This window comes from Ceratotherium simum, chromosome 23 (assembly GCF_057802395.1).
Source record: "Ceratotherium simum simum isolate JZ-2026a chromosome 23, ASM5780239v1, whole genome shotgun sequence".
NCBI lineage: Eukaryota > Metazoa > Chordata > Mammalia > Perissodactyla > Rhinocerotidae > Ceratotherium > Ceratotherium simum.
Window position 1 is genome coordinate 32,534,718 of NC_141922.1, and position 23,297 is coordinate 32,558,014.

The 23,297-nt window shown below is 38.1% G+C and overlaps 1 protein-coding gene across 3 annotated transcripts in view; it reads left to right on the forward strand.

The window, feature by feature from the left end:
- The window catches only part of ANGPT1 (angiopoietin 1), a 249,471-nt gene that overhangs the window by 139,479 nt on the left and 86,695 nt on the right, over positions 1-23,297 (forward strand). For all 3 annotated transcript variants that reach the window (XM_004431258.3, XM_014788115.2, XM_087447548.1), the window contains exons 2-3: positions 7,784-7,939; positions 18,637-18,758. In XM_004431258.3, coding sequence (XP_004431315.1) covers positions 7,784-7,939; positions 18,637-18,758 — 278 coding nt within the window. The remainder of the gene's footprint in view (positions 1-7,783; positions 7,940-18,636; positions 18,759-23,297) is intronic.

The window sequence follows — 23,297 nt, forward strand, 5'->3', positions numbered from 1 at the left end:
CATATTTCAATTTTCTATAATAAATAAAAACTAAAATCTTGCAGAATCCTGTTCTTTATAAAGGAAGTTTTAAATCAAGTAATTTGAGAGCTTCAAGAGACGTTACAAAGAATCTAACCTAGCCCTTCATTTCGTAGATGAAAATCCGAAACCCAAATTGCTTAGGTGACTTGCCCAAGTTCATGGAGTCAGTCAACAAGAGTACTTGGATTAAAATCCAAATAACTGACTCCTTGCTGAGTGTGCTTTTTCTATACCAACTGCCTTTAAAAAATGTAAAGGGAAAAATTAAACAGACATAAATATTTTTAAAGTTTCGTGATTCTGACTTTTTCTGGGCAAGAGAAGGTGGGTGTAAAAAAGAGGCTAGTAAAATGTGTTTTGGCCCAGGAAACATCTCATTTGTTAATATGAAAAGAGAGTGACTTTCCTGGGCCCTGGCCCAACTCTGGGGCATTATACGTGACTGGCAACTTTCGGCAACCACAAAAATATGGTCTTAAAAGAGTCATAACCAAGAAAAATGATTGCAGAAGAATTTGTTCATATGGGATTTTCTGGGATGTCCTTGATAGCTTAGCTTCTCCATATGCCTCAAAGCGGGTATTGCTACTACTCCAATGAAGGTGATGTAACAAATGTCTGCTCACATTATTAATGTCAGTAGCTGAGAGCTTCTCCCTATCAAACAGAGATAAGAATACTTATAGGAAGAAATATAGTCGGAGGTAAACTTTATCAGAGTATTTACCAACTCTAGTGAAATGATGCATCAATATGTGTCTAATTCCAACAAGACTCAACTCTTTGTACTTGTAATATCTGGCACTAGGCTTAATACATAGGATGCATTTATCACATATCTGCTAGGATCAAATACAACTGATGCAGGCTTAATAAGTTTGAACTAATTTTAGAGTCTGGTCCTGATTTTTGCCACTTGTGGGGTAATGCATAGGACAAATAAAATCAGGAGGATGCTGAGGTTTAATGACTGAGGAGCACTTGGTGGGCATCAGTGCTGGGAAGCAAGGATAGAGTCCAGGAAGCAAGGATAGAGTCCAGAAAGCAAAGTCAAGACCCCAAAAACTGGTGGAGCATGAGTTGGTGTTGTGAAAGAGGAGCCTCAAATCAGGAGCCAGCAGAAGTAAAGCAAGTAAGAGGAAGCAAGGAATAGGGAAAGAAATGTGGGGTGGGCCAACAATACCAGCAGCCATTGTTGTTGGCTCAGTCTACTGATGTTAAGCACACACTGAGTGGCCACAACCCAGCATCTGACATTAATTAGTTGTTTCACTTTGCTTTCTATAACCTCCCTGAACCTCAGTCACGACATCTATAAAACAAGATCCTTGGAGCTCATAATATTTAATGTCTCTTCCAGCTTGCTTATTCTAATGATTTTCTTTCTTCCATAAATACTAAGTGTTCCTTCAGATACCAAAAGGATAAATGGGATTTATGTCACGCATATCAGTACAGAAACTGTTTCAAATGTCAGCTAAATAGATCAATTGTCTAAAAAGGTGATTATACTTCTCCATTTGGTAGAATAAGCAGTATACTGGTAAAAGAGCTAATAATAGAAATTCTTGCAAATAATATATTTGGCTTCAGCCATCTTTTCTTATAAGCCATAAACCTAGATATAGTTGCATTTTCAATATTGCCACTGATTTATGAAACAGTGGTATGATATTAGATAAAACTGTTAACATTTAAGGCATTTTTTGCATTGTTTTACCTTTTTATTGCTTTCCCATATTTACTCTTTTACTTTATTTCATGGTTGTTTTGTCATAACTGAGTAATACCATATGCACCAACATTCAATGAAAATCCACTTAATATACAACATATTTTAAGTGAACAATGCCTTTGTCAATTTTTATAGGGCTTAAAATGTTATTTTCTTAAGAATTACGTGGAGAAATTCTCTTCTTTGTGCTTTAAGATATGCTCTCATTTAAGAGCTCCCTTGAAGTGATCTCTTGAAGTGAAATGATAGAGAATGCATTTCACATGCAAGACTTGTCATAATCTCACACAGATTTTGGTTCTCATGAACATGAAGCAGCAAGAATTTTGAGGGCCCGGTAGGGGATCTCTCCCAAAACTCTCTCTTGTAATGGAAAATGGAAGCATTAATTCTCTACTATGGCAAAAGATATGGGCAAGCGATTTCTGAGTGAACTACAAATGGCTGATAATTTTGACTTCTTAAAAATATTATTATCCATTTAGTAATGCTACTAGTCACATAGTTGACTGTATATTTGCTTTCTCACCACCTATAACATTTCCCAGGGTTTTATAAGCCATCAATCAGTGTGAAAATGATTAAATAAAAAAATGAAAAATTATCTGTCTTTGAATAAGTTTCACCTAATCGGTTCTGTAGCCCTCATTTTGTATATTCCTTACATGAACAATGTGTGTTACCAGAATTTGTCTGTGACGTTGGTGGTAGTGTGCTTGTGCTTGGTGGGTGACTACACTTTGGAATGGAGCACAATCTGTGGGGTCATCTATCCTCTTTCAAAGTGACGTACAAGCTTGTCCATAGACTCATTGTGTGAAAATAGACAATTTACTTAACTTTCCTAAGCCTGTTTTCTTTTCAGTGAAATGAGGAAAAATAACACAGTGCCAAGATCATTATGAGGAGTCAATGAGTTACATATTTGCAAAACCTGCTGTGTACCTTGCCTTAGTAGTAGTGTGTTGTTGTTGTTGTTATTCCCTTTGTTATATTTTACAATGGTTTGTAAGAAATAGAATGAGTGGAAGACAACAAACATGTTATTAGCTACATACTAAAAAAAAAAATAGAAGAACTATCGAGGGGATTTTTAATGACCCATTGTATTAAAAGTGCTGGCAAAGTAAACTTTCCACATACCCGGCCCTAGAGCCTCTCAACTCACCTCAAATTGACTTGCCCTCCAATGTGGTGAAGCAAAGTGAAAGTTTGCTCTAATGATGCATGTTTTTCTCAGAGGAATAAGTAAATGAATTCTCAATGAGCTGGCTAAAAATGAAATCAATCAATCAGTTAATCAGTCAACCAACCAGCCAACCAATCCAACAGAGCAGTTCCTACACCTCTGAGGCTAGTGGAACATCAGAAGATAGATTTGAGTCCTTTCTTTCATTTCTATAAAGTTACCCAAGGCCTCTGAGCCTCCGTTTCTTTTTTTGTTTCTTTTTCTTTTTTTTTTTTTTTTTGTGAGGAAGATCAGCCCTGAGCTAACATCCGTGCTAATCCTCCTCTTTTTGCTGAGGAAGACCAGCTCTGAGCTAACATCTATTGCCAGTCCTCCTCCTTTTTTTTTCCCCCCAAAGCCCAAGTAGATAGTTGTATGTCATAGTTGCACATCCTTCTAGTTGCTGTATGTGGGACGCGGCCTCAGCATGGCCGGAGAAGCGGTGCGTCGGTGCGCGCCCGGGATCCGAACCCGGGCCGCCAGTAGTGGAGCGCGCGCACTTAACCGCTAAGCCACAGGGCCGACCCCTGAGCCTCTGTTTCTTAAATCATAAAATGGAGTCAGGGCTCCTCTTGTAGGGCTGGTGTAAGAATCAAGTCAGACAATGTATATGAAAGCTCTTTGTAAACACTAAATCACTTTACAAATGTAACATTATTTACTCGCTTAAAAATCATCATTTATTGTTCCTTATCTCATTTCAAATCACATCCTACATCCTCTTGCTAGCCTTTTGGCCAATGCTTTATAAAACTTAAGTCAGACACTGAGAGTGGCAGTATAGTCAAATCATTTTATGATTCAGGTTGGGAGTCTCCTACTTTATGGTTCATCAGCTCTTGTGGTCAGCAACTTCTAAGCTTAAAATTTACATCTGACGTGTTTATAAAATATTGAAGCCATCATGTTCTGTAAACATACTTTTAAAACCAGTAGGGGAATAGATGAAGACAATCAAATTTGCTACAAATCTTTCCTGAACCTGGCTGATATGGCACATCAAGATGAATTTCACAGTTATCCATCTACAGAGGAATGTTTACAGATAAGATGAAAGTAGTCCTCCTTATTAATCACACATTGTATATTTGACTTCTGCCTCCCTCCTCAGCCTTTAAATCAACTACATCTGGTTTTTGCTACTTAAATGTGCCATTACCTTTTGCATTAAAAGGCAGTTACTCCTAGAGAAAGCAGCCCTATTTGATTAAAAAATAATTAACTAGAGTTATATTCATGTAACTCATCATGACAGCCCAAATATGCATTTTAGTATAGGTTGGAGAACTACTTTATTTCTACGACAGGGTCAGCAGAATTGGGAAGCTCTTTATGATGAACGCCATCATTAAGCAGTTATTTTGCTTTGCTGGTGTTAACTTTTACAGTTAAAAAAGAAGTACCATAATACAGAATAGATAGATAGGATCTAATATAGATAGAATCACCAAGCAGCTGAATCTTGATGTAGTCACCCTATGCCAGAGGGTGTCCTCCTCTGTGGAGACTGGGGCACAGGATTATTATTACATCCAGAGCAAGTCAAGGTCTGGGAACTGACTCCCACTTACCAACTGCATAATAAACTGATGTGTGATTATCAAGCCGATCTGTATTGGAGCTCACTGATTAGTGAATTCTCTCTCAGGAGGGAAATATACATAGGAAACTGAATTGTTATTTGAAATTTCTTGGCAAGCAGAGAACCTGACATATCAGAATAAATTTGATGCTCTAAATCACTGCTACTCAGGGAAATTGTTGTCCTTTTGCGAGCAAGGTAAGAAGCTTGCACCAGAACGTAAATTAAAGCATTAGAGCATCACTTTCTTCATTGAGAAAGTCTTGCTCTAATATATATATATTGCATAAGTGAACTAAATAGTGTGCTTAGCAACATAAATAATTTGCATTCTGGCAAAAGTTCCTTGTCTCATGGCAGACTTCACAAACAGTTCTCATGCAGGCAGTTAATTCTATGGACCACACTTGAAGCACTGGTCTTTGCCTCAATCAGAATTACATTGAGAAGCTTTTTAAAATATACGGTTCCCTAGTATATACTTTGAAAATTCTGATACAGAGTCCTAGTGTTTTGTACCTCCTTCTGCATTTTTAAAATGCCCTCCATGTAGTTTTGACAAATAGACAAGGTTTAGGAGCTACATAATAAAATGCATAAGTAGTGCTAACTGAATAGGTTAGAGGTTAAGAACATGGGTTTTGGCATTGAGAGTTGAGTTCTTGTTTGTTCCTGAGTAAGTTATTGTGAATTTTCTAAGCCTCAATAGTCTCACCTATAAAGTAGCGATGATAACACCTACCACTTTAAGTTGTGAAGTTTAAGTGCTATTAAAAAAGGAACGCACTTAGCTCAGTGCCTGCCACAGAGTAGACAATTGATAAATGTCAGCTGTAAATGACAGATATCATCTCCATGATGGAGACTTACTTCCTATTTTTTAGAATATACACGTTCATATACAGCCCCAAATTCCCTGGACAAGCAAAGAACGTGCTGCTAACGTTTGCCTGTCTGAGGCTTTGTTTGCTAAACATCTGTCAAACGTATTAGTCAAGACTCTTTCTGTTGTAGGAAAAAAAAAAAAAAAGCAAGCTGCTCTAGGGGAGATTATTAGATCACACAATTTACAACTGAATGTCCAAGAGTGGATCTGGCCAAAAACGTGACTGGATCAAGGTGCTCTAAAGGTATCCTTCTATCTGTATCACTCAGTTATCTATCATCTATCTATTTTTCTGAGTTGGCCTCATTCTTAGGCTGGCTCTCGTTTTGTAATGGCAAAATGGGGCAGCAACAGTATCAGGCATATATGTTACCAGCTTACTAACCACAGAGGTTAGTACAAAAGAACCAAAGAAGTTCTTTTGTAAAATAGTTGGACAAAACTCCAGAAGTGACACTTAATGGCCTTCCTTACAATGTCTTTCCATTCTTGAACAATTCATTCCCTCTAAATAAGAGCAGAACATTTTGATTTGTCAGGCTCAAACATGCACGCACTCCTGAAGCTAGGGTGGGACAACTCCACCTAGGTCATTTGTTCTGCAGGGAAAAGGGTAATTTCCCAAAAGAAGGTCAAGGGATGTTATTAGGAAAAGGGGGAATATCTGATGCAGAATCCCAAACAACAGAGTCTGATACTCTGACTACCCTCCTTCCCCTACCCTTCCATTGCTATTTAAATATGTCAGTTCAATTGGAATAAAGCCCAAATTTGACCTAGAGACTTTACATTTTGTTAAGATAATTTCCATATATTTATTCTAATCTATTTTTTATTTGTTTTATAATAAATTTTTGTAGGTTGAATTTTTTTACCCTAGGTCTGCATGGGAATAAAGGATGAAAGGAAGTTACCTTCTACTGACCAAGAAGAAAGTCAGAATTTATTAATAACAATATGAGTTTGATTATAACGTTTCATTTTCTTTAGCTTGAGGCAGATTCATGTTTGATAAGTAGAAATAAGCAAGAGATGGAGTTAAAGTGAACTGCCAAAGTTTCACAAAGGGGAATTTAGTTTTAGCCTATATTTATTACATGATAATAATGTTACTATGGATTAGAGAAGAGTAGATATATTGTGGTTCACTAGCATCAGTGAAAAATCACGTAGCTTGTAATGATTTGGAACCCAGCTTGTGTAGCACGACTTGGCAGAACTATCAAGTGGTTAAGAGTGTTGGTATGAAAGTTAAGGACTTCGGCACTCAAATCCAAGTCTAGCTGTTTTTGTGGTGTGTGGCCTTGGACCTGACTTCTCTAGGATGCAATTTCCTCATATGTGTAATTGAGTAATACACTGCAGTCATCACGCAGTTGTGGGGGAGAATTAAGTGCACTGACAGGGAGGTGCAGGCTTCTTCTGTATTTTTCAAACAGTGCATATGCTTAGCTTTATTCTCCCAGGTGCCTAACAGGCTCCCTCGTAGTAAGTCACTTAATAATTCTTCTTGGCCCCTAGGTACCATTTATTTTACAATCATAGTATCCTCTAAGATGGCACCGTAAAGGACTAAATGTTACCCATGGCAAGAAGGGCAAATGCTGCTTAATGGGCTATCCTTCAGTGCCTTTTTTTGAGCTTGCAAAGGAGCACTGAGAATGATTTTAGCTAGCTCTGAGGTTCTGTGGCTCATTTCATGTGCTGTTTCCTATACTTTAATATTCCCTTAAAGGCTTGTGTTTTGGGCATCTGCCCTCCTCGTACTCCTTGTCCTATTCCCCTAACCCCACATGGTCTTTTAATTATCATTACGGAAATGGAAGCAGGAGGCTGAATTTTTCTCAGAGATGAATGGTCAATATGGTGTAATGGAAAGAACAGAGGACCAAAATGTAGATTTAAATTATCATGCTAACTCAGCTGTATTCTTGCTGGGTGACATTGGGCTCCTCATTGACCTTCTCTGATTCTGTTTCCTCAGCTGTAAAATAAAAAGAACAATGAGGCCGTCTGTGCCTCACTCTCACATCTTTGCTGTGAGGGTTAAATGAGATGATGTCGACAAGAAAGCACTGTCCAAGTGCAGGTTTTCATTATGAATGTGATTTGGAATATATATTTGTCCGTATATTAGGAGTTTGTTAGCAACTGGATCCCTATGTGCTCTGCTCCCACTTCCCCAACTCCTGAAGATGCAGAGGACAGACATCCCTGCCAGATGGCTAATTTGCCAGCTGTGTCTTGTTTCGTCATTGTAAATATTACATGCTTCAACCAAGAGGCTTTGCTCATAATGTAGTATGTTTTGTCCTTTATCTTTTGCAGATTGAGAATTACATTGTGGAAAATATGAAGTCGGAGATGGCCCAGATACAGCAGAATGCAGTTCAGAACCACACGGCCACTATGCTCGAGATAGGAACCAGCCTCCTCTCTCAGACGGCAGAGCAGACCAGGAAGCTGACAGATGTTGAGACCCAGGTACGCCCCTGGGCCGGAGTCGATAAACTCTTACCCAGGAAGATTTTTTTTTTTCCCTTTAGCTTACTGCATAAACACAAGGCACATTTCAGCATTGGGATTGGGGAAACATATACATTTTTGTTTATTGATAATAACAACAATGGCTGCCTGACACGCTATGCATGTTTCTTTTGATTTAATAAGGGTTGGTATATTTAGCTTTGTATGTGTTTGCAAAAACAGGACTGGCAAAGGACTTAATCAGCGTTTAAATTCAAATAAACACCGCAGCTACCAACTGTGATATGATATGTGTCAAACAAAATAACCACTTGGGTCAAATTGGTGCCTTTGATGTACATTGTTGACCTGTCCTGTTTTGTCTCTGGTATTACTCCAGCTGTAATGGCACCTGCAAAGGTTTTGTGCATTCAGTGGATAGGAAGGAAAATCCCAAATAAACTGATCAGGAAGTGTAGCTTTTTTTTTCATTCAGCATGATTTTGTAATGAGAAGTCAATTAAAACTTTCTCCATATATACATATATGTGCATATATATAAAATGTTACCCTACCATGGTCGATAGCATACTTATTTATGTACAGTCGTACTTATTTATGTACAAATCAGTAAAATTCCCTTTGATCATCACTGTCACAAACCTACCATTACAGTTCAATGTAAATATCATTTTTGATGACCAGAAGATGATCTCTTGGTCCCCTTTTAACTGCGGAAGTGGTTATTCCAGTTACCATTTTGAAACCCAGAGTATGATTCTATCTCAGTATAGTTGATTTCTAGAATCAAAGCTGAAATATATTATTAAAAGATAAACTGAGGCAAATTAAAGTTTTCAAGAGTTTATTTGAGCAAACATCAATTCGAAGTGGGCAGCGCCAATGGAAAGTAGTAATGAGCATTCTACTGTAGGAGCTAAGCGAAAGGTTTTAATAAAGGAGATGCAGAAGCAAAGCAAGAAAATTATTTGATTGGCTAGAGCTTAAGTTGTTGCCTTATTTGGGAAAGCCTCCTTGGCTGTTTGTGATTGGTTGTCCTTAAGTTTCATTTTCTTGAATTCAAGTACATTGATTCTGGCTTAGATTTTAGTTTGCTTATGTAGATTACCAAGGCATTAGAGCCACCTCAGTCTAGTAGCCTCCTTGTTTAATTATTTTAATAGTATAAATTCAAAAATAAGATGCAACCTTATTTCTGTTTTATTTCATTTGTATTAATGGCATCACAGATCATATGCTGGTATTTAAAGAGAAATAACAAGGATAATTTATATGGACAGAGGATTTTATATTACACAAACCATTTTCCCTTGTACAAATGATTTTTTAGAAACCATTTAGAGCAGACAAGAGTCAGAAATTTTGATTTTCTCACCTTGAGACAGCTAGTGAATCGAATCTGGGACTCAAACTGAGGCATACTCATTTCTTTCCTTTTCTGTCCCCCTCCATTAGTAATATGAAAAATTAACTAACTGAATGCAAACTTAATGGATTACATTGGAGCAATAAATCACATAGACTTGGAAAATATTTTTTGCTACACACTATCATCAGATAACCATGGGGGATGGGGAAAGGTAAACAACATATTATAACTAAAAATTATGAGACTTTATATAATCCTTTATCATCCCACTGAGCAAGCTTGGTGATGTAAGAGCACTGGCTTCCAGTGATATAAATAATGTGAGTGTATTTTCTTTCTTTTTATTAGAACAGAATGCTCACCATCTCCTACAAAGCATTCTATATATTCAAAAGCTGAAATACACAATTAATGTTACCTTATTTGATTGAACATTTAAAATTTTTATGCATTTCTGTTATAATAAGTTTTATGATATACATAGCAAGGTTTTGTTTTATTTTTTCCATCCCTAAAAATCTCTTGAGTTGTTTTTGTTCTCTTTCCACTTAAGAATTGGAGTTGTGGGGAAAAAAGTTTCCATTGTCAGCATATTAATCTCAAAACTGTTAAGACGCATGCCATGTAAGATTTTAAGAGATAACAACTTGTTCTTTATTCTTTTGTGTGTGTGTGTGAGGAAGATTGGCCCTAGGCTAACATCCTTGCCCATCTTCCTCTACTTTATATGGGACGCTGCCACAGCATGGCTTGATAAGCACTGCATCCGGCGCCTGGCATCCGAACCCGCGAACCCTGGGCTGCTGAAGCAGAGCACACAAAGTTAACCACTACACCTCTGGGCGGGCCCCTTGTTCTTTATTCTTAAGGGTAAGAGAGAAGTACTTTGGAAAATAGTACAGAAAATTCGTAGAAAAAAATAATTATTCCTTGTATGGAGCAGCTAAAACTACATAGTCACTAAAGGCCAATGAAAGTTTATTAGATGAACCAAGAAGAATTTTAAGATAGCTAAAAACTGGGAAAACATCTCAAAAATCACAGATCCGTCAGAACTGGCAATGAGAGAAAGGTGAAGAAGGAAGACAATGGCTCAGACAAACTATGTCCTACCTTAAGAAGTGAATCCTGGGTGTTCTTTACATCTTCATTTCAACGTCTTCCAGTTGTCTGTGCTATTTGTAGCTGTGATGCTCCAAACTTTTTCACGCGAATATATACCCACGTGGTGCTTTTTTGAACCTTTGCAGTAGGACATGTTCTACTTAGACATAACCATTCGAGTGCACTCAAGTCCTGATACAGGGCCAAGTTTACAGAATGAATCCTGAATTAATCCTTAATCTCAATATACTTTATTCTTTTGTAATAAGCATTTATAAACCAGTAGATCCTTTTGTGGTATCCAGGTATGCGCCCAGGTTTTTGCTCCCATATTCATTGTGCTTTATTTTATATTGGTAAGTGCTGCTTTCCAAAACTGATTTAAGGTCCTCGGTTATTTTAGACACTCATGCCAATGGTTTGGCAATATATTTTGACGCCCTAACTTTCACATGATGATGTTATAAAGATAAGTAACTTCTTGCTTTCTAGTCCCCTGCTCACCTTCTAGAGTTATACTTAACAAAAGATGGTAGAGCCACAGTTTTACTGCAATGGCATTTAGAGATACTCTTGTGCTCCGTAAACATCATGGTCAGAAAAGAGACAGATAATGAGCACATCTAAATAACCCAGCTGGCCATGGTGGTGAGAATCAGGAACCAACACCATGCCTGGTGCTTCCTCCTTAGTCTAGCTTGCAGTGTTTTTCTCACTCTGTTATCAGTTTGTATCAATATCTCCTCTCCTTCCAGTTCCTCTTTCCAAGGGCGCCATATGAAGGGGTTAACATCAGACATTATTCATCTCCCTTCCTATAGTGTGAGGCTATTTCTGACTTCTTTCTCAGGCCAATTTTGATTAGAGGCACACTAATAGACAAACAAACTACATTAAAATTCGCCTCTAATAATCTGTGCTCGGCTCTGTTCTAAGCAATTTTACATATATTAGCTATTTAATAATTTTTTTAAAATCCTATGGGGTTGGTACTATTACCATCCCTTGTTTAAAGATGTGGAAATTGAAACACAGAGAGGCAAAGCAACTTGCCCCAGATGAAAGAACCAGTACATGTTAGAGCGAAGATTTGAACCCAGGCAGTCTGGCGTCAGAATCTACATGCTTTACCAGCTCTCTATCTATACTCTCTCTCTCTCGTGATTCCTTTCTCTCTCTAAGGTTGTGGACACTAAATGGGTCCAGCAGAGGGTGAGATGGAAATCAGATGAAGCAAAAGTAATGTGAACCTAATAGTAACAACTGAGTGTTTTCTGTAAATGATGAAGATGCTGCTGCTGTTCTGCTGCTGCTGATGGGACACCAATTATTGCCATTTTACCATACGCCTGCACATCATCTCATGTAACCCTAGGATCCATAGTTGTCCTTGGCACTTGCTTGCTCTGTAACTATAGGGAAGTTCCTTAGACACTGATCCTAAATTTCCTCCAATTTTTCAATCATTTATGTGGGAACCATAATGTTAGAAATGAATTTCATCAAATTTAAAAAGTTATATTTTGAGTACCTCCTTGATGCAAGATATTTTTAAATACAATATAGAATACAACAATAAGTAAAGCAGTCCTTATCCTCAGTGAGCTTAATTAAGTTAATGTAGCAAAATTTTTCTGAACCATTTCTTCTTAACTTTAAGAAAGTTAATTAGCTATGGAGCCTTTCCTAACAGCTATAAAAATGCACCTTTCCAATCTCCTGCTGTGGGGGATATAATTGGCCAATGGCCCAGCTGCTGTGCTCTGAAATCCATCACTGTTTTGGTGCAGAGGCTGCAATTCTCAGTGGCCATTTCCAGCCAAGACACTTTGTGGCAGCAATGCTTGGTCATACTTGCTCCTGGGAGCTGTAGGACTCCACTGACACATAACTGGCTAAGGGCTCTCCATCAGCTTTGCCAACCCTTCTCACAACTGCCCTGCAGGCTAAGACTTGCACTCAGTCTCCCTTCCTTCCCTCTCTTCTTCACTGTGTTTAGACCTGCATCTTAGTCAGAAGGCACTCCTAGCCAACTTTGGCTTCTCCCTAATTGTTTTTCCTGGGCATGTCCCCTAATAAATTTCCTGCATGCCTAATCTCATTTTATCATTTGCTTCTCAGAGGTCATGAACTAATCACACCTGTTGTTTGGACGTTAATTGTATAGTTACAAATTTAAGGCTGTTCTGTAACAGTTTAATCAATGAGCATGAATCTCCAGGCAGAAATAGGTTTGAAAGAGCAGCTCTCAAAGTTGAGCCACTGGATCTCTTTAACTTGATGAGAGAATAATTGAATGATCATTTAATTTTGACCTAATTGAAATGGCAATAAAATAAATTTGCTAAAGGGTAATCTAAGGAAAATACCCTGGTAATTAATTTTCTCACAAGGTCTGGAAAAAATGTTTGATAATGCATTAGGAAAGGGCTCAGTGAACTATGACCCACAGGTCAAATTGAACTGCCATCTCTTTTTGTAAATAAAGTTTTATTGAACACAACTATACTCATTCATTTATATGTTGTGTATGGCTGCTTTCTCAATACAACGGCAGAGTTGAGTAGCTGCTCCAGAGACCATATGGCCCGCCAAGACTAAGCTGTTTACTACCTGGCCTTTTACCAAAAAGCTGGCCATGCCCTGCACTAGGATACAAACTCCTAGAGAGCAAGAATTTTATCTGTCTTGTTCACTACTCTATCCTTAAGATTTAGAACAGTACTTGGTACAAGGTAGGCTGTCAATAAACATTTGTCAAATGGTTACATTAATTAATATTAGTCCCTTAATTTCTGTAGATTTCAGCCCTATGCTCCCAAGCGCAAGGGCAATGTCTTAAGGGTTGCGTGTTGGTGGTAATATATATCCACAAATTACTGATGGGTCAGAATCAACTTTGAACAGAAGCAGTCTACTACAAAGATGTTCTGACCTACTAAGAACATTGGATGAAGGTATTTTCTGCTTACTCTGAGGAGCATGAGAAATTTGGCCACCTTCCTGCCTCATAGTGCTAGTTTAGTGTTGGGGAGGAGAGAAGGGAGAAGCTGGATGCCATCAGCTGCAGCAAGCAGAAGCTCTCATGGTGATTTGAAAGGAACCGTTTTGATAGCAGTTGTTATTGACTGAGGGGAGGTACTTTTCTTGGCCAGAGGGAAGCTGCTTGTGTACAGCTATACGAGCCTATGGGAAAGAACTCAGACTCCAGAGACAGACGACCTGGCTTCCATTCTCACTCTACTGCTTATTACCTGTGTTGAGCAGGTTAGTTCTACCTGCAATTTCTATATCTGTAATATAAGTTCTGTCTCTACTAAATTCCATAACCCAGCAAGGTTATCATTATATTATATATATAATACATATTTGTACATAATAAAAATATAAAATATAATTATATATAATGATTATGTAGTATTAGTTATATATTATTATATTATATTTTCATGACTAAGATTAACAATAGTTCTCTAAGATTATCTAATTTTCACATTCAAATTTCCTCAATTGTTCCACCAAAAATTTATAGGCATTTTATTTTTCAGGACTTAATAGTCCCTTTTAATTTGGAGCATTCTTTTGCTTTTTTTTTCCCCTGAGATTTTAAAGAAACTGAGTCAATTGTTTTGTAACCTGTCTCATATTCTGAATTTGTCTGAATATTTCTTTATGGTGCATTTAATTTACTCTTCCATCCCCCATGGTTTCTTTAATTGGAAGTTAATTCTAAAGGCTCAATTAGGTTGAGTTGGACATTGTGGTAGCAGTGCTTTGTAGAATTACTGCTCACTTCCTATTGCATCTCATCAGGAGGCACAAATGCCAGCTTGCCACACTCTCAGTGATGCTGCATTAACGTGGTTAGCGTAGGAGCCTCCATAGCTTTCGATTCTAATGGTCCACTTTCCCCTTGGAAATTAGCAACCTGTAGGGTGATACTTTATCACATTGCCCATCACTGACCAAATAAATTATTTCACTGATTTTGCAAAATGGTCATCTTCTAACTCTCTCATTCCTTGTACATGTGTCAGCCTTCATTCCTCGGTAAAACTCTAATTGCTGAGTCATCATACCTTGTGTTATATTTTTCATTTGAAAAACATAATTAAAGTAAAAGGGAATACAAACCTACAGACAAGGCTTATTTCAAACTTAATATGCTGGTGAAAGAAATTTTCTTTTGTGGGAGATTTTCCTTTTAAGGAAGATCAGAGGCACTCTCAGAAGTATTAAAGGGGAACTGGCTGAAATTCTCTAGCTCGCTTTCTTTGAGACACTAGTAATTTTTATTTTAAAATTTTTGTTTATTTTTTAAAGAAAGAATTAAAATTTTATAGTCCATAAATCCTCAGTTTCAAGTCTTTTGACTTCCTTACTCTGTGGTATATTCTGGAAAATTCAAGCTTTGAAATTGTTCCTTGGGGGCTTGTTTCACAAACTCTTAACTCTCCTTTTTGCTTTTCTTTTCTCTTCTTTCTTTCTTTTTTGCAGAGATGTGCTTTTGGAATATGTTTAGGCTAAAGAAGGAAATTTCTTTTGTCATTTTAATGGAACGCTTAGATTATTGTTAAGCAGCAAGTTCCATAGACACATGGCAAGAAAGTGGTCAATTTATCATAGTTTACTGTACAGTTCTCTCAGTTGCCCGCTTTTGAACTTTAGGCCTATTTCATTTCATCAGTGGAGAGAGTTGAAATAAAGCAGCTATTGAGTCAAGGTGTTGGGGAAAGAAGAGAATGGATTGGCGTTTGTGCTCAAACTGGCCTAAGATGACCCTACTTTTAGCCTGGACTTCTGAGATTTGTCCCCCTCTTCTCCCACGGTCAGATGCTACTTTAGATTTGGGCTGTTATAACTGAAGTCCAGCTTGATATTCACGTGGCCTGTTACCTGCTCTCTGACCATTACCCCACTCGAAAAACAACTCACTGTCCATTGTCTAGCCTATCATCCAACAAATAGATCTGAGTGCTCAGTTTGCCTGGTCCCATGCTGGGCTCTGGAGATTTGGTGGGGTCCAGATGAAGTAGTTCTGCCTCTGTGCAACTGACATCCTCATGGGGCAGAGAGACAGCAAATGAGTGAACGGACAGGATGATTTCTGATAGTGATGGTTCCATAAAGAAATAAAACAGGGTGACCTGATGGAGGATGATGGGGGAGTTACTTTACGGAGAGTAGCCAGGAAGGGCCTCCCTGAGAAAGACTTGAATGATGAGAAGAAATCAACCATACATCTGGGAAGGGATGAGCATTCCACGTAGAGGAAACTGCAAGTGCAAGGGTCCTGAGGTGGAAAATGAATTTGGCATGTTTGGGTGGCAGAAAGAAGGTCAGTATGGTTGGAGCATAATAAACAAGAGGAGAGTGGCAGGAAGTGAAATCTGAGAAGTAAGCAGGGTCCTGATCACATAGGACATTATAGCCGGGCTAAGAACTTTGGAATTTATTCTAATTGGAAAGGGAAGCCATTACCATATTTAACATGAGATGACATGATCTGACTTATGATTTAAAAAAAATCACTCTGGTTGCTGTGTAGCAATGTAGAGAGACTAAGTAGAGAAAAATTAGGAGCCGTAGTGGTCTCCAGATTTAGTTATAGGCAGCTTCATTTTTAATTTGGATGGTTCCATTCTGTTCTCATTGTTCTCTCATGTTCTTCTGAGACATGGAGAAGAACAATTTCTGGTTTTTGTAAAATGAAAATTTTGATATTTGAGAATATCAGGAAGTGTAATTAGAAAGTATAGTGAATAAGGGCAAAATCAATTTTATCGAACAGCATATGATACGCTTGATTCAGTGAGACAACGTACCTTTCGTTTATCCAATAGATATTGAGTGTCTTCTCTGTACCAAGCACTGTTCTAAGTGTCAACAAAAGATAGAGATAGTTCATCCGCTATTTAACTGTTTTAATTTATCTTATTATTTTTTATAGTAATTATTAATTTATTTTATAATTAATTTGTTTTATAAATTGTCATTCTAGTTAATAGATAAACAGAAAACTTCCCTGGACAAAAATATGTTTAATAGTTGAAAGTTATATCTAGGTATGCCCAGTCTTTACATTCTCTACCATTTTCTCCTCTGGGCTTCTCCTAACTCTGTCTTCAAATCCCAAGTTCTTTTGTCTTGCTCCTGTTTTTCCTCAAATGAAACAACTGAGAACAGGAAAATATTTTTTTTAACTCTAAAATACTCCACAAGTATAAGATTTGATTAGTAGTAGTAACTTTTAGACTGTCTTTTGGATCTATATTCATGACAATTGTATAAATGAATCATAGGAGCTTAAAACTTTTTTAAAGCAAAATGGCCCATCTCCCCATTCTCTTCTCCACCCCTCTCCCTGCCCCCCCAACCCCTCAACAGGTCTGGGACTAGGGTGAGGGAGTGAGATAAGGTCATGCAAGACTGAATTATACATGTGCAGGGATAGATCCTGTCTTTATTTTAAAATGATATTCTGTTCAACATGGATTTTTTTATATTAATTTTGATCTTAAAATGTTGCGTTAAAATATTACTTATCTTGATTACCGAGGTTTTTGGCACCTCCTTAAATTTTGCAACTGAGGCAATTGCCCATCTCATCTCACCCTAGTCTCTGTCCTGCTCTCCTGCAAATACATCCCCTTCCCCCACAATCTCCTGTAGCCCCAGCCCAGCCCTGGTCATGTCACTGTATTTTGAAAAGGTTTTCTATGTGCATCTGATATAATCCCAAGTTTAGACCTGCTACAGAAAAGGAAGAGAGTTCTAATGGTGTCATTTTTATTTTTTTTGTGAGGAGATCAGCCCTGTGCTAACCTCTGCCAATCATCCTCCTTTTTTGCTGAGGAAGACTGGCCCTGGGCTAACATCCGTGCCCATCTTCCTCCACTTTATATGGGATGCCACCACAGCATGGCTTGCCAAGCAGTGCGTCGGTGCGTGCCCCGGATCTGAACCGGCGAACCCCGGGCCGCCGCAGCAGAGCGCACGCACTTAACCGCTTGCGCCACTGGGCCTGCCCCATCATGGTGTCATTTTTCGAGGAGACCCTTTAGATTGATATTGACCCTCCAGAAGATTTCCCAGGTGCCTTTCAATAAGTAATTCTAAGAAAGGTGTGTTGGTTGTAAAAGTTCTCAAATGGCATAGGGAGCTTTTAAAACTAATTATACCGTTTTCCATGCCCTTTTTACCTCCCTTAAGGAAGAAGGCAGGTGGCGGACAGGACAGAGACAGGGAGGAACAAGGGCAATGCCACAGTTTGACGGCATCTTCTAGGAACAGAGTGTGTGATGTTTGCTTGGAAGATGTGTAGGTTTGGGTTCACGGCTCATAGATTCATTCGTATTATATTAAAGCCCAACTAGCTTCATGAGTCCTTGTGATTCAAGATGAGTTGAAGATTTACTGTTTCTAGAGGACCCAGTGTAGTGCAGTTGAAAGGATAACTACCATCTGTCTTTGGTGCCATCTGGGCTCCTGGTCATTTCATCTCCTCAGATTAAGACCCAGGATGGTTTGACTCTCCCTCTTCTTAGCTTTCTGTGTAAACAGCAGAATTAAAGTCACCCTGTCTGAGTTTGAAACCTAACTCTTCCCTTGGTTCCTTTGTGGATTTGGGCCTCTCTCTGAACCTCAGTTTCCTCATTTGTAAAGCGATTATAACAATTCCTTCTTCAACAGGCACCCACGTCTATGAAATGATATGACATTTGGAAAGGCTGACATGACCTAACGTGATGGTTATTCAATACATGTGTGATCATGAATGTGTTTAAACTACATTAAGAGTTGTTTGCACATTTCTAATTGGTTTTTGTAAGGTGATAGATTAGGGCAGGCATATTTTATATGACTATCGGTTATTCTTAGTTATACACGATATCTAAGACCTTTTACTAATACTAATCTTGTACTTGTAAATATTGGAGATAATATATATAAAGCAACTAGCACAGTAGAATATCCTAGGGATTCAGGCCATGAAAATAGATTTAACAACTTAATTTTTTCATTCAACTGCAACCTCAATTTCAAACAAATATGTTTAAGACACATGTAAAGCATTAATTAATAGAATGTAGACCATTTAATTAGTTATTCTGGAAGAAACATTATTTAAAAAGAAAACATAGCTAAATAAAAAACCCCAAATAATTGTTTTCTACTCTTTGTGATTGAAGTTGGAAATGTTTTTATCTTTTATCTTAAGGTACTAAATCAAACTTCTCGACTTGAAATACAACTGCTGGAGAATTCATTATCAACATACAAACTAGAGAAGCAACTTCTTCAACAGACAAATGAAATCCTAAAGATTCATGAGAAAAACAGGTGAGAATTGTTGTAGTCCAAAAATAGTTGTGTATGTACTTATTTATATCCTACACCTCTCTGCCAACTCTTAAAAAAAAAAAAAAGATTGAAGTGGTTTGCAAAAAAAGAAATATAGAGGACCAACCCTGGTGGCCTAGTGGTTAAGGTCAGTGCACTCTGCTTCAGTGGCCTGGGTTTGGTTCCCCAGCATGGACCTACACCACTCATCTATCAGTGGCCACGCTGTGACAGCATCTCACATACAAAATAGAGGAAGATTGGCAACAGATGTTAGCTCAGGGCGATTCTTCCTCAGGAAAAAAAAAAGTAATAAAGAGCCCAATGAATTTTTAGTATAAAAATAAAAGAGAGCTTAAGGTGAATGCAGCAAGGATGTCAACAATAAAATTAATACTGTTGCTTACACTCTTGAAATATTTGCTTTTTATAACTTTTAACACTAATCTATCTAATGTTCAGTTGTTCAAATCCTACCATAACTACAGAAATTACAGGCGTAACTTGGAGATATTGACCTACAGAAATTACAGGCATAACTTGGAGATATTGTGGGTTCTGTTCCAGACTACTGCAATAAAGCGAATATCACAATAAAGTGAATGTTGCAGTAAAGTGAATATCGCAATAAAGTGAGTCACATGATTTTTTTGGTTTCCCGGTGCATATGAAAATTATGTTTACACTATACTGTGGTCTATTAAGTGTGCAATAGCATTATGTCTAAAAAAACAATGTATGGACCTTAATTTAAAAATACTTTATTGCTAAAAAATGCTAACCATCATCTGAACCTTCAGTGAGTTGTAATCTTTTTGCTGGTGGAAGGGCTTGCCTCAGTGTTTATGGCTGCTGATTGATCAGGGTGGTGGTTGCTGAAGCCTGGGGTGGCTGTGGCAATTTCTTAGAATAAGACAACAATGAAGTTTGCCCCATTGATTGACTGTTCTTTCACAAACGGTTTCTCTGTAGCACGCGATGCTGTTTGATAGCATTTTACCCACAGTAGAAGTTCTTTCAAAATTGGAGCCAGTCCTCTCAAACCCTGCCGATGCTTTATCAACTAAGTTTATGGAGTATTCTAAATTCTTTGTTGTCATTTCAACAATCTTCACAGCATCTTCACCAGGAGTAGATTCTATCTCAAGGAACCACTTTCCTTGTTCATCCCTAAGAAGCAACTCATCATCTGTTAAAGTTTTATCATGAGATTGCAGCAATTCAATCACATCTTCAGGCTCCACTTCTAATTATAGTTCTCTTGCTATTTCCATCACATCTGCAGTTATTCCTCCACTGAAGTCTTGAACCCCTCAAAGTCATCCATGAGGGTTGGAATCAACTTATTCCAAACTCCTCTTAATGTTGATATTTGGACCTCTTCCCATGAATCATGAATGTTATTAACATCATCTAAAATGGTGAATCCTTTCCAGAAGGTTTTCAATTGATTTTGCCTAGATCCATCAGAGGAATAACTATCTATGGAAGCTGTGTCTTATGAAATGTATTTCTTAAATAATAAGACTTAAAAGTCAAAATTCCTCCTTGATCCATGGGCTGCAGAATGGATGTTGTGTTAGCAGGCATGAAAACAACGTTAATCTCATTGTACATCTCCATCAGAGCTCTTGGGTGACCAGGCACATTGTCAATGAACAGTAATATTTTGAAAGGAATCATTTTTTCTGATCAGTAGGTCTCAACGGTGGGCTTAAAATATTTTGTAAACCATGTTGTAAACAGATGTGCTGTCACGCAGGCTTTGTTGTTCCATTTATAGAGCACAGGCAGAGTAGAGTTAGCATAATTTTAAGGGTCCTAGGGTTTTTGAATTGGTAAACCAGCATCGGCTTCAACCTAAAGTCACCAGCTGCGTTAGCCCCTAGCAAGAGAGACAGCCTGTGCTTTGAAGCTTTGAAGCCAGGCATTGACTTCTCCTCTCTAGCTGTGAAAGTCTTAGATGGCGTCTTCCAATAGAAAGCTGTTTTGTCTACATTGAAAATCTGTTGTTTCGTGTAGCCACCTTCATTAATTGTCTTAGCTAGATATTCTGGATACCTTGCTGCAGCTTCTACATCAGCACTTGCTGCTTCACCTTGCACTGTTATGTTATGGAGGTGGCTGCTTTCTTAAACCTCATGAACTAGCCTCTGCTAGTTTCACACTTTTTTTCTGCAGCTTCCTCAGCTCTCTCAGTCTTCACAGAATTGAAGAGAGTTGGACCTTGCTCTGGATTAGGCTTTCAGTTAAGGGAATGTTGTGGCTGGGTTGATCTTCTATCCAGATCACTAAAACTTTCTTCATATCAGCGACAAGGCTGTTTCACTTTCTTATCATTCAGGTGTTCACTGGAGTAGCATTTTTAATTTTCTCCAAGAACTTTTCCTTTGCATTCACAGCTCTGCTAACAGTTTGGCACAAGAGGCCTAGCTTTTAGCCTGTCTCAGCTTTTGACATGCCTTCCTTGCTAAGCTCAATCGTTTCTAGCTTTTGATTTAAAATGAGAGACGTGTGACCCTTCCTTTCACTTGAACACTTAGATGCCATTTTAGGGTTATTAATTGGCCTAATTTCAATATTATTGTGTCTCAGGGAATAGAGAGGCCCAAGGAGAGGGAGAGAGATGGGGGAACAGCTGGTCATTGGAGGAGCCAGAACACGTACATTTATTGTTTAAGTTCGCCATCTTTTATGGACACGGTTCATGGCACCCCAAAACAATTACAAGACTAGTATCAAAGATCACTGGTCACAGATCACCATAACAAATATAATTATAATGAAAAAGTTTGAACCATTGCAAGAATTACCAAAATGTGACACAGAGATACGAAATGAGCAAATGCTGTTGGAAAAATGGCACCAATAGACTTGCTTGATGCAGGGTTGCCACAAACCTTCAATTTGTAAAAAACACAATATCTGCAAAGTGCAATAAAGTGAAGTGCAATAAAACAAAGTATGCCTGTATTTGATTATATGACTTAATTCACCGACAGAAAATATTGACGGTTTTCAGCAGAATCAAAATTTATGGCAATAGAGAATAGAGGCTCTGAAACTGTAACTTGAATCACCACTCTACTCATCCTTAAGCTTGTAGAAAGCTACAAGATTGTTGAATTCAGAAATTTTGCACTAGAGGGAAATGAAATTTATTTTTTCCAGAAAATTATTTACCTGTAATGCTGATTCAAGAGGTTCCCCTGCCCCGCCCCACCCAGTTTAAAGCTATTTACTCTGGACATGATAAATTTCTTTGGTTGGCTCTATAGATATATTTTATAAATTATGAATCATTGCAGGTAAGTGAAATGAGACTTAGAGATCTTGAAAGCTGGGATGGCATATAGCCTATATTATTTTGAAGTCATTGACATTTATGATGAGCAATTCAATCAAAGCACTAACCTCTGTAGGACAACTATATTATATATTAACTGCATTTTCTTCTGGATATTTGGATGACTTGAAGAAGTTTCAGTTCTTATACATTATATTGAGTTAAAGACCATTGTGTTGCTAGAAACTACTTAAATACCATTGTGTTGGTTGAACTAGAGTTTCCACCATATTCCAAACCAGGAAGGCACCTAAGAGGACTGCTGGTTCTTCTCTTACTTTACAGATGAAGGAACAGACTGAGTGGAAGTGAGTGACCTGTCTGAGGTCACACAGCTTGCTAGTGGCAGAACTGGGAAAATAATCCAGGTTTCTACATTCCTAGTCCTGCTTTTTCCAGTATACCGTATGGTCTCTTGATACTATCTGCAACCTAGAGGGATTTCCCAAATTCATACTAGAAGTAGACCTTAATGACAACAATTATAATTAAACTTTTACATGAGCTGTTGGTTTAGAGTCTGAAAGGAGTCACTCATGCTCTGTGACTTGTATTTCTAAGTTTACATTTATTTATCTTTGTACTGTGTCATGGGGTAAACTGCATAGCTATAAATAAACTTGACAGGACTTGACCCTGAACTGGTTGCATGATGAAATGTTCTGGAATTGAAAATTCTATTAAAAAGTAGCAATTATCCTTCTGCATTTTCACAATAACCAGCACATACATGTAACAGGTATACTTTACTCAGCCATCCCTTGATTTAGGGTCTCACCATGCTTTAGCTCTGTTGGTAAAAGTGAACCCCATTTATAGTCATATCCTTCAAGATGCTATGGTGAAAACTTTGTCTAAGAATGAATAACTAGGGGCCGGCCCTGTGGCTTAGTGGTTAAGTGCGTGCGCTCTGCTACTGGCAGCCTGGGTTCGGATCCCGGGCGCGCACCGATGCACCGCTTCTCTGACCATGCTGAGGCGGCGTCCGACATACAGCAACTAGAAGGATGTGCAACTATGACATACAACTATCTACTGGGGCTTTGGGGAAAAAAAGGAAGAGGATCGGCAATAGATGTTAGCTCACAGCCGGTCTTCCTCAGCAAAAAGAGGAGGATTAGCATGGATGTTAGCTCAGGGCTGATCTTCCTCACAAAAAAAAAGAATGAATAACTAAAACAATGACAATTTTA